The 12,224-nt window shown below is 35.1% G+C and overlaps 3 protein-coding genes across 3 annotated transcripts; 2 read left to right on the forward strand and 1 right to left on the reverse strand.

Annotated features, from left to right (window-relative positions):
- Positions 1-123: 123 nt before the first annotated feature.
- Positions 124-2,474, reverse strand: LOC112751316 (vacuolar protein sorting-associated protein 32 homolog 2). Its single transcript, XM_025800405.2, has 7 exons — positions 2,246-2,474; positions 1,970-2,132; positions 1,265-1,364; positions 1,066-1,151; positions 882-973; positions 674-788; positions 124-544 (listed from the first exon to the last, which is right to left on the reverse strand). Exons 2-7 carry the CDS (start codon positions 2,045-2,047, stop codon positions 353-355), a joined length of 663 nt encoding a protein of 220 aa, XP_025656190.1. The 5' UTR covers positions 2,048-2,132; positions 2,246-2,474; the 3' UTR covers positions 124-352.
- LOC112751315 (asparagine--tRNA ligase, cytoplasmic 1) lies at positions 2,458-5,432 on the forward strand. Its single transcript, XM_025800404.3, has 6 exons — positions 2,458-3,173; positions 3,516-4,109; positions 4,289-4,545; positions 4,649-4,778; positions 4,909-4,967; positions 5,056-5,432. Exons 1-6 carry the CDS (start codon positions 2,688-2,690, stop codon positions 5,237-5,239), a joined length of 1,710 nt encoding a protein of 569 aa, XP_025656189.1. The 5' UTR covers positions 2,458-2,687; the 3' UTR covers positions 5,240-5,432.
- A 1,000-nt stretch (positions 5,433-6,432) lies between these two features.
- Positions 6,433-8,629, forward strand: LOC112751317 (pentatricopeptide repeat-containing protein At3g14330). Its single transcript, XM_025800407.3, has one exon. It carries the CDS (start codon positions 6,535-6,537, stop codon positions 8,503-8,505), a length of 1,971 nt encoding a protein of 656 aa, XP_025656192.1. The 5' UTR covers positions 6,433-6,534; the 3' UTR covers positions 8,506-8,629.
- The last annotated feature ends 3,595 nt before the right edge of the window (positions 8,630-12,224 follow it).

Consider the following 12,224-nt stretch of genomic DNA (forward strand, 5'->3'; position numbering starts at 1 on the left):
TATATATATATATATATTCTCTGATCTGTTCAATGGTTTCACACATACTTGTGGCCATCATGCACAGGATGGTGCCTGCAAAATTCTGGCTTAATCATAACCACCAACAAATCCAACAACAACTGCACAAAATGATATTTATCTTATTGACAAGTGATCTCAGGTTCAACTTTTTCAGACTATTGTACAAGTGCACTCTCAAAGGTGCAAAAGTTGATAGCTAACATGAAAATGATAAATACACAAGCCATTAAACTGCAATGTTGGTTGCGACGCGACATTCATTGAACTAAAACAAACTAATGCGTGGTGTGGATATTGGATTGTATTACATTTGAGAATATGGACCTGCTCAAAGTGCCATCTCAGCCTGCAAAGCTGCCAATTCGTCTTCTTCTTGAGTGCGTTTTGCAGGGACGGGCCGAGTAGGTTGCCGGCCGGCTGGGACTTGCACCGGGGCAGCAGGAGCTGTAGTTGCTGGTTGAAGAAGCTGTTCTTCCAATTCAGCACCCTCCAGTTCTTCAAGCTCAGCTTCCAATTCATCCTAAAGGGGAAGAAGACAGAAAATTCAGAATGCATTGAAGACATGCTAAAAAAATGTGACACTACACAATGAATACAGATTTTGCAAACCCTACAGCAGAATATATATGGTAAACAATTTTAAGATCACCTCATCGAAATCAGCTGCTGCACCAATTGGAGCAGACAGTGCTTCCTGAATCTGCTTCATGTTTTCGGTTTGCTCATTGATCTCATCCATGGTCTTGTCAACATCATCAATATTCCTAGAAAAAGTTAATTAAAAAATATATAAGACATCATGTGAAGAATAAGCTGTAAGAAAACCGATATATCATAGCATAAGTTGCACTACATACGTTGCTTTCTGCATAGCCTTCATAGCCGATGCTCCAGATCTTAATGCATCTACTGTTTCTGTGGTGGCTTTGGCACCTTCCAACATTATCATCTGGAACACAAGTTTCCAGCATAAGATGCAAATCAAAGATAATAAACTAAAACATTTTATGGACAAATTCTATTGGAATATCGGATAAACACCTGATCATGAATGCGCAACTGGAAATTCCCAAGTTGCTCTATCTGTTGCTCATATAGCCTCTTCCTCTTCAAACATTGTATTGCCGCTGCATGAAACAGAATGCACAAATCTCAGGTCACAATAGAAGTGAAGGTGGGAGGAATGAAGGCATTAAAAAACTATTGTATTGAACAACAACACAAGAGTAATGCAGTATACCCCTTTTGTTCTTCGCCCTTGTGAATTCTTTTGCCTTTTCAACTTCAGCTGAAACCTTCTTAAGGAGAACTTTCTCCTTTTTCTCCAGCATTTCAAGCGTCTATAAGATTCAAAAACCAAAACAGTCAAATTAAGAAAAATTTTCCCCGAAGGCATAAAATTAATACTATACGAAACGGAAAAGGGTAACAAAAATCTACGTATGATACTACATGATGCAGAAAACATTGGATAATGACGCGTTTAAACTTTGAAAACATTATTATCCTCTAGCCATGAATGAAAGATTTTGTAAAATTCTTATCATCTATGATCTAACCATGATCAAGCAATCTCCCTACAAACAAGAGTCTAACATCGTCGAAAAAACTGGCAAGAGCACACTAACAACTTGTCATCTATTCTCGTGAATTTCAAAAGGCATTATCCATAATCAGGGGGGGAATGATTTGTACTAGGAATCACTGAATCAAAGTTGCCATAGGAACAAGATTAAGTGAAATTACAAGGCAACTGAGGAATTTAATTGCAACATAAAGCTAGAGCTCAAAAACACAACATACTCATCAAAATTAACAACTAATTTCAATCCAAACAGTTGCACTATTACATACTCATCTAATATGAACAAAGCATGGGAAACATTTAAAAACGAAGCAATCACCAGTGAACCATCATAAATATGAACAATCATGAGTGAATTACCTCGTTTAACTTATCCAAAGTGGTTAAAGCATTGGTTTCCTGTTTAGGTTTACCAAACATGCGCCCAAACATAGACATGGTTGATCCTTATAGATTAATATATACAGATGTAGATTCAAACTCCTTTACAATAGTACCCTTCTTCGTTGCAGAACCGATCTTCCTGAAAAAGTCAAAAAAGGAAACAATTTCAATCGCGAAATATTTACAATACAAACAAAGAAAGAATAAATCCCCAAAACAAAACTGAGAAAAGTGGCTGTGATATGAACCAACCCCTTCTAGAAAAATCAGATTTTGGAGTGAGATCGATAGAGAAGTCAACAAAAAGATCAGAACTTGAGATCTGGGTATGGTAAAGGAAAAGCAAAAGAGGAAAGAAAGACCGGTAGTTTTAGTTCCCTTCAAGCGTGTTGTTTCGGTGTTTGGAGGTTCAAAGAGGAGAAAAGAAGCAACCTTGAACCTTGTCTGTTGTCTTTTTTTATCTTTTTTTTTTTTTTTTTTTGGTCGGAAACCTTGTCTATCTCAGTCTCTTATTTCCACCCCCTCCACGTGGCGCGAAATTCATGGGCCAGGCCCATTAGGCCCAATCATAAATTCAGACAAAAAAGTGTTTTTCTCTGACAAAAAAGGCTAGGGTTTTTCCGATATTTGTGTCTCATTGTTTCACACTTTCACTTTCTCACCAGAAGAGAGAAATAGAGAAAGGAAGAAGCCAATGGCGGAAGCTACGGCGGAGCAATTGGCCGCGACGACCATAAACGACGACGGGATCGTTCCGAAAGCGGAGTTCTCGGATAGGGTTCCGATCAATTCCATAATCTCGCGGGCCGATGGTGGGTCAGGCCTAGCGGGCAAGAAGGCCCGCGTGGGCGGGTGGGTAAAGACGGGTAGGAAGGCCGACAAGGACGCTTTCGCTTTCTTGGAGCTCAACGACGGATCATGCCCCGGGAATCTGCAGGTGATCGTGGAGGCGGGGCTTGTCGCCGGCGAGCTGTCTCAGGTGGTACCGACGGGGACCTGCGTGGTGGTTGACGGCGAGCTTAAGTTGCCGCCGGAAGGGGCGAAGCAGAAGGTGGAGCTGAGGGCGGAGAAGGTTGTTCACGTGGGACCCGTCGACCCTGCCAAGTACCCTCTTCCGAAAATGAGGCTCACACTTGAATTCTTAAGGGACTTCGTTCACCTTCGCTCTAGAACCAACACGGTAATTTCCTAAAGTTTCAGTTTTTTGTATTTATTTTGTTTGTTTTTGGTGATTGTAAATTAGGGTTTCAACTTGACTTGGATCAATCTTAGATTAGTTGGAGTTCATCTAGTGGCATAGATTAGAAAAAATAAAAAATAGTGCTTGATGCATTACTGTTTAATGTGCATCAGTATTGAGTACCAATTTTCTATTTGATTTGTTCAAATGAATGGAAGGTGATTATGGACAAGAGTGGGAAGTTTTGTTGTGTGTTTACCCTGAGATCAAATTTTATTATATTTCTTGTTCTTAGATCAAGATTCTTTGTTGACAGCATTGGATTGTTGTGTACAATTGCAGATATCTGCTGTTGCTCGAATTAGAAATGCTCTTGCTTATGCCTCACACACTTTTTTCAATAAGCACGGGTTTCTATATGTGCACACACCAATAATCACGACTAGTGATTGTGAGGGTGCTGGTGAAATGTTTCAAGTAACAACTTTGCTCAGTGAAGCCGAGAGACTGGAGAAGGAACTAGTACATAATCCTCCTCCAACAGAAGCCGAGGTGGAAGCTGCTAGAGTTGTTGTTAAGGAGAAAGGGGAAATTGTTTCCCAGTTGAAATCTGCCAAAGCAAGTAAGAAGGAAATTGGCGCTGCTGTGGATGAGCTTAAAAAATCAAAGGATACTCTTTCGAAGCTGGAGGAGAGATCCAAACTTAAACCCGGTATTCCTAAGAAGGATGATGGAAACGTGGACTATGCCAAAGATTTCTTTGCCCGTCAAGCGTTCTTGACTGTTTCAGGCCAACTTCAAGTTGAGTCATATGCTTGTGCTCTAAGTAGTGTATACACCTTTGGGCCAACATTTCGTGCAGAGAATTCTCACACTTCTAGACATTTAGCAGAATTTTGGATGGTAGAACCAGAACTTGCTTTTGCAGAGTTGAAGGTATATCGGCCTTGAACTCATTCTCAGTTGTTCTATTATTATAAGTTTAGGAGAATATATGGCTATTCTTTTCTTACGTTTTCCATGTCTAAATTTAATCATTAATTATATTATTTGTTGCTATTATTAGTGCCAATGTCTTATGCTTTTGAAACTCACGACTTTTCATTATTGTGCAGGATGACATGAACTGTGCCGAGGCATACGTGAGATTTTTGTGTCAGTGGTTACTTGACAATTGCCTAGAAGATATGAAGTTCATGGCTGATAAGTTTGATAAAGGTTGCATTGATCGTTTGAAAATGGTTGCTTCTACCCCATTTGTTCGTGTTTCATATACAGAAGCTGTGGAAATACTGGAGGAGGCTGTGAAGAATGGTAAGAAGTTTGATAATGAAGTGAAATGGGGAATTGACTTGGCATCTGAGCATGAAAGGTATTTTAGTTTTATTTTATTTTGGTTTGTGTTTTTCACTTATCAAAGATCTTCTTTCTTATTGACTTAGAGTAACTGATATCTGGGACATGGTGTTATGCAGATACCTTACAGAGGTAAAGTTTCAGAAACCTGTAATTGTGTATAACTATCCAAAAGATATCAAAGCATTCTACATGCGACTAAATGACGACTCAAAGACAGTTGCCGCCATGGATGTACTTGTACCAAAGGTATCTGTCCTGCGTATTTGATTCGATTTTTAAACATATCTTGTGTGCCTGGCTAGTAGCTATTGGTAATATTTTTAGATACCTAGTGCCTCTTCTCTTGGTGAACTTAAAGCATGAATGTAAATTTCAGGTTGGTGAATTGATCGGTGGAAGCCAAAGAGAAGAGCGATATGATGTGATCGTTCAAAGGTTCGAAATATAAATGCTATATACATTATAGATCACAAATTGTGTTCTCTTTCATTTTTTTTATAACTATTTCATTTTTATGTTGCAGGATAAAGGAGATGGGGCTTCCTCTTGAGCCATATGAATGGTACCTTGATCTGAGGCGGTATGGAACCGTGAAACACTCTGGATTCGGTCTTGGCTTTGAAAGGATGATTCTTTTTGCAACTGGCCTTGAAAATATTAGAGATGTGATTCCCTTCCCTCGTTATCCTGGTAGGGCAGATCTATGATCATAGTTATGGATCTGTTGCATGTGTGACTAGTACAATTTGATTCCACAAGTAGTTGGAGTTATAAACAGAAATCTAGTGAATACGTTTTGATGCAACTCAACCTTGGGACATGTGCTGGGTTATTCTTTGTTTTGCTACATCCATTTGAAAGGATAGAATCTTTATAATTCAATCAAAGTTATTATTTCCAGTCTTGTATTGTACTTCATTCATTATCATAGGTTTGTTTCTGTGAAATGCCAGATTGCTTTAAATTCAAGGTATTTATATATTTTTGGTTGTGAGCTATATACACTAGCTAATTCATTTGCCAAAGCTGTTATGGTAACCAAATACATTGATACATAAGATTGTAAATCAGTTATACACCAGAGAAAGTAAACCCCAAATTTCTCCAATCACACACTAACGAAGTGGTAGCTCGGAGTTTTGTGTTGGATTAAAAACATATGGAACCTTTAATATCTGGGGCTATTCAACACATGAGAAACCAAGCTGCTATTAACTAGGTGCAAAAGATGGAGGAAACATGGTCAATCCAAAGTTTCAAACAGAGAGCTCTAATTTAGTAATTTACTGAGCTAAGATTAAGTTGTTAGTGATGCTCGCAATTGATGTAATGAAATGGTCGCCTGAGGAATTTGTCCTTATGTTTTCACTTTTATGCGTCATCGCGTCCTTTCTATTTATACATTACCAACTGGTTAACTACAACCACTTTATACATTGTTACCTTATCAACAATGCTTGTTCCAAAATGCTTTAGTTAAAGCAAGTACAAAGAAGCTTTTCAAAGCATTAAAAAGTCTTATTTTTCTACTATTTTCGTTCTCAAATCACTACCACTATTATTATAATCAATACAATTATAATTTTTGCCATTACTTAAAAGAAAATCATAGTAGAAAAAGGATATTTTTTAAGGAAAAGAATTTGATCAAAAGACTAAAATAGAATGAAATAAAATGTTTGACACAAAAATAAGACATTTTAAATATTAGGAACTAAACTAGAATTTAGCTTAAATGTTAAGTATAAAAATAATATTTTACCCTAACGACGAACTCCACAATTTTTTGATAAAAATATGAAAAAAAATATACATATAAACATGTGAGGTTATTCTTGAGAACTTCTATTGACCTAACATATCCACTTTTTAGTTTTTTAAAAATTTCATATACCTCGTCATAAGTACTTCATGTTATGACAACCTTATATTGCATATATATAGGTTGAAACAAATTCATGAATAACAATAAAAAGAAAATAACACTCACATTATCATTATCATGATGGTCATGTTCCCCGCCATATCTCTCTCAACGAACATAACTGTCAAAACCAACATAACAGTTTCCGCCACACCAACACCAAGAACCACAACAACTCAGAAATTACACAAAACAACACCACCTCTTGGTTCAACCCTGAAATCCCTTTGCAAATTGGGAAAATTGGAGGAGGCCCTTAGCGTTATAGAATCCTCAAAGCGCAAACCCAATGATGAAGACATTGAAGTTTTCTCTCTCTTCCTCCATGCCTGCATCTCCACAAAGTCATTGGAACATGCCCAAAAGCTCCGTTCCCACATTCTTCGCTCAAAACCGAGCCTTTTGCAGAACCCCACCCTGAAGAGCAAGCTCATCACGCTCTTCTCCGTCTGCGGCCAACTCGAGGAGGCTCGCCGTGTCTTCAATGACCAAACCAGCAGTGAAGCCACTCCCTCGGAGCCAGTGTGGGTAGCCATGGCAATTGGGTACTCTAGAAACGGATTTTCTACTGAAGTTCTGCTTCTGTATAGTAATATGTTGTTGCATTCTGTGAAGCCCGGAAATTTCGCGTTTTCGGTGGCTCTTAAGGCCTGTGTGGATACCTCTGATGCTTTCTTGGGTAGAGCAATCCATGCCCAGATTGTGAAGCATGATGAGGAAGCTGATCAAGTTGTGAAAAATGCCCTGTTGAAGTTCTATGTGGAGTGTGGAGGGTGCTTCAATGAGGCACTGAAGGTGTTTGAGGTAATGCCTCAACGAAATGTTGTATCTTGGAACACGCTGATTGCGGGTTTGGCTGGTCAAGGGAGAGTGTTTGAGATGCTCGATGCTTTTCGAGTTATGCAGGGAGAGGCGATGGGGTTCAGTTGGGTCACCCTTACAACGGTTCTTCCGGTTTGTGGTCAAGTTACTGCACTTCACAGTGGGAAGGAGATACATGGGCAAATTGTGAAGTCTAAGAAGAGAGGTGATGTTCCTTTACTTAACTCTCTTATGGACATGTATGCCAAATGTGGAGCAATTGGTTATTGTAGAAAAGTGTTTGACAGAATGCAGAACAAGGACTTAACATCATGGAATACAATGCTTTCTGGGTATTCAATCAATGGGCAAATAGATGAGGCAATGGCTTTGTTTGATGAAATGATAAGTAATAACATTAGGCCAGATGGTATCACCTTTGTTGCCTTGTTATCTGGTTGTAGCCATTCAGGACTTACAAGTGAGGGGAACAGGTTGTTTCATGTGATGCAAAATTATGGGGTGAAACCATCTCTAGAACATTATGCTTGTCTGGTAGATATGTTAGGTAGGTCAGGGAAACTCCACGAGGGGTTAGCAGTGGCAGAAAGCCTTCCAATGAAGCCTAGCGGAAGCATATGGGGATCGTTGCTTAACTCGTGTCGGCTCTATGGCAACGTTTCTCTCGCAGAAACTGTGGCCGAGCGGTTGTTTGAGATTGAACCTAACAATTCCGGAAACTATGTGATGTTGTCCAACATATATGCAAACGCAGGGATGTGGGAGGAGGTGAAGAGAGTTAGAGAAATGATGGCAATGAGGGGAATCAAGAAAGATGCCGGATGTAGTTGGATACAAATAAAGCATAGAATTCATACATTTGTTGCAGGAGGGAGCACCGATTTTCGCAATTCAGCTGAGTTTTGCAGAGTTTGGAGTGAGTTGTCAAATGCTACAAAGAAAGTGGGATATGTCCCTGACACAGAAGTTGTTCTTCATGATATTAACGAAGAGATGAAGACAACGTGGGTTTGTGGACACAGTGAAAGGCTTGCAGCAGTGTATGCACTCATCAACACTGGTGAGGGAATGCCAGTTAGGATTACTAAGAACCTCAGAGTTTGTGTGGATTGTCACTCATGGATGAAGGCAGTTTCAAGAGTTACAAGGAGATTGATTGTATTGAGAGATACAAATAGGTTTCACCATTTTGAAAATGGTACTTGTTCTTGTAAGGACTATTGGTGATGGAAATACCATACTTGTTCTTGTAAGGACTATTGGTGATGGAAAGTTACCATAATGGTTTTCTAGTAATGTTGTTATTAAGTTTCCAACAAAAGTTTCAGTGACATGCAAAATTTTGGAAAAATATTCACCTTTATTTTTCTCACTAATATTTCAAACTATTGTTAGAAATATTTACTCTTCAAGAAAATTTCAAAATTATGAGTTAATCTCACCAAAAAAGAGCAATTTGAAAGGCTAAATTCAGTTTGTAATGTTGTATTATATCCACATCAATTTGACTTCAAATCCTAGAACTATCACAATAATTTAAATTTTCTAGCATTTGCTTGATTTAAATAAGCCTAATTTAAGGCAAGTTCTACTGTGTAGATGGTCTGCTGATGTCTACAAGTATAGATTTGTGGTGGCAACCTATGGTTACAATAATTGTCATAAGAGGAGATAAAATTTAAAGTTTGGTAGGAACCTGTTGAAAAAGCTGAATGATATTCACGTGAGGAGATTAATGCTTTGGTTTGATAATTATATTTTATCATGATTAATTAAGTTAACTTGATTACGGGCCGTATCTTGGATTTTCGACATTTTTGAAAAAAAAGTTGTTTTTATGTTTAAGGTCGAAAAATATATATAAAAAAAACATAAATTAACATCATTGCTACAACTACGCCGTATTATTTTGGTCTTTCATACACTCATCATCATCCATATGCAAAAAATTGATATTAAAATAAATAATTATATAATTCTAATAATAATAATAATAATACAAATAATTAAATAATTTTAAGCAACATTTACTTGAATCTGCATGTGTTATATACAATAATTTATAATTAATTTTAATTATATGAATTTAATGAATCATTTAAATCAAAATACGAATTCTATAATAAAGTTTGATTTGTTTTATATTTATTTGAATCTAAAAACACCCAAATATATAAGAATTGCAAAACAATTGATTATTTTCTTATAAAATTGTAAATTATTTATATTATTGAATATTATTTAAACATATTATTATACACATAGCATAAGTAAAAGAAAAAAAAACACATAATTGTGAATAAAAACTAAAATATTATTTGAACATACTATTATTAAGATATAATATAAATAAAAAAATATATATGTATGAATAAATATTAAATGTGTATGCTTAAAATATTATTTTGATAAAATTGTTTATATGATTTAAATCACGAATATTAATTATATTTTTATAAAATTTTAATTTATAAATAAATTATTTAAAAATATGTATATACTATACCCAACAAAAAATTTGAAGACCACAAAATTATTAAACTTTTGTTATAAAAAAAATATTTATTGGTACCAAGTACTAATGTAGACAAATGATAAACTAATAATTACAGTATATATGTTTGCACCCTAAAAATATTATTATAGAATATACTTGGATGAGAAGTTTGGATATAGAAGAATAAAGAATTTTTTTAAGCATACCTCAAATAAAAGACATATTTATATAAATATTCATTATATATTTAACAGAAGTTAATTTTAATGTATTGTTAGTATAAAATTGTTTTACATATACATTTAATTACATAACGTTACATCAATAAAAATAACTATCATTTATTTTGACTGCGTAAATAATCATCTAAAAGAACGGATGTGATTGTACGACTGTGTAAAATATTTTACATTGTCAATGCATAAAAATTAAAGTCATATTTAACAACGAAAATATATATAATATTAAAATTCATGGGCGTTACATTTTGGAAAACCACTTTAAAGAAAACAAAACCTATTTTCATTATCGACGGGCCTGAGTGGCTGAGACTAAGAGCATGCTGATAAAACTATATTTTATGATGATTTTTGAATTGAAAAGAGTGAATTTTATTAACTTATCTTACATTTATTCTTAGAAATTGTATGTTTTTGTGAATTTTCTTTTAATTGGGCTTAATTGTTAAAAACATGTTTTTTATACTTTAAATTACCAAATTTAATTCACTTTTATTCTATTTGATACCTTGATATGTTTGTTTAAGTGATTTAAGGCTTAGAAGGTAAGGATGACTTAGAAAGTTAAAGAAAAAGCATGCAAAAGTAGAGGATTCATGAGGAAATAAAGATTGCAAATTCTCCAAGTCGTGCGTAGGTATGGGCTGTGCACACGCATCATCTTCATTCATGCGTACGCACCATAGGCGTATACGCATGACTCCAAGCACGTGGCTCACTTAAAAGAACACGTGGCTCGCAATTTCAAGCCCATTTTTGGGCCAATCCAACTCATTTCTAAAGCATTTAAAGCATGGATCAAAGGAGATCAACTAAGTAATTTTAGTTTAGATTTTATTACAGTTTAGGTGATTCTAGAGAGAGAAAAGCTCCAACTTCTCTCTAGAATTTTAGGATTTTTAGGATTTTTTAGTTTAATTTCTCTTTAGTTTTTGATTTTGGTCTTGTTTTAGCTTAATTTTCTTTATATTTTCTTGTTCTACCATCCTAGTTGACTTAGTTTTAATTGTTAGTTCCTTTTTTTTTTGCTATTTTTAGTTTATGAACACTTGTTGAATTTTCAATTTTTTTTAATGCAGTTTGAATTTTTTCATGTTTATTGATGTTCATTTGAGTTGTTATTATTGCTTTCTTGTCTTGGTTAGTTGTAAATTTTATTATTATTGTAATTTATGATGCTTTGCTTTTATACCTCCTGAGTGTTCGATAAAATGCATTTCTTAGTTATAGAATAGAATTTTGTATTATTGGCTTGGGTTGGTAACTTGGGTGACCTTGAGTTACTAATGTCCAAGTTGATTGATAATTTAAAAATTTTAGTTAATCTTATTTTCATTGACGCTAATCTTTTGCTAATTCAATTAGTAAGTTGATTAGAACTTATATATTAGGATTAATTAATTCTGGTTGACTTTTCTCGCCATTTAGAGGTTGATGAATTGTGTTTGCTCTTTGTAATTATCATGTTGTGGTTAGTGACAAGAATATTGATCCTTAACCATCAACCCTTGCCAGTATCTTTCTTAGTTAATTTGCTTTATTGCTCTTAGTTTAATTTGTTTTGTCATTTAGATATTGTTTTACTCTTTAATTTTTTTGCCATTTATATTTCTTGTTTAGTGATATGAAAATCTCGATCCCTCATAGTCAATAATACACACACCCAACTACAATTCCATGGGAGAATGACTTGGGATTTAAAACTTGTGGTATTTGATTTGAATTGTGACAATTTTTCTAAACTTTGATAGGGTTGGTTACTGGTTTAAGACTATACTCATAACGAATCTTGTTGTTTTTAATTTCATAAATTCTAAACCAGTATCTAGCCGTCATCAAGTTTTTGGCATCGTTGTCGGGAAGTTACAATGTTTATATATTGATTCAAGTAGTTAAGTGTTTGGAGATATTCATTGAAAAATTTAAAAAGTTTATATATTGATTCAATTACGTAATTAGGTTAGGGTTAACCTAAAGGCTGAAATTAGTCGAATAATATGCGATGTAATATTAGGTATTTAGGGTTTAGGGTTAGGACCTTAAAAAGAATACTTGGTACAATATTATGATAGTTTAGAAATATGGTCTATGATATCGGACAATGTAACAGAGGACAAGCATGCTCCGTTCATACTTTAGGGGTGTTTAATAGGCAGTAATACGTTATATGTAGTTCAGTAATAAGCTATGTGTAATTTTGATAGTGTGGT

The sequence above is a fragment of the Arachis hypogaea genome, chromosome 15 (genome assembly GCF_003086295.3).
Source record: "Arachis hypogaea cultivar Tifrunner chromosome 15, arahy.Tifrunner.gnm2.J5K5, whole genome shotgun sequence".
NCBI classification, from domain to species: domain Eukaryota; kingdom Viridiplantae; phylum Streptophyta; class Magnoliopsida; order Fabales; family Fabaceae; genus Arachis; species Arachis hypogaea.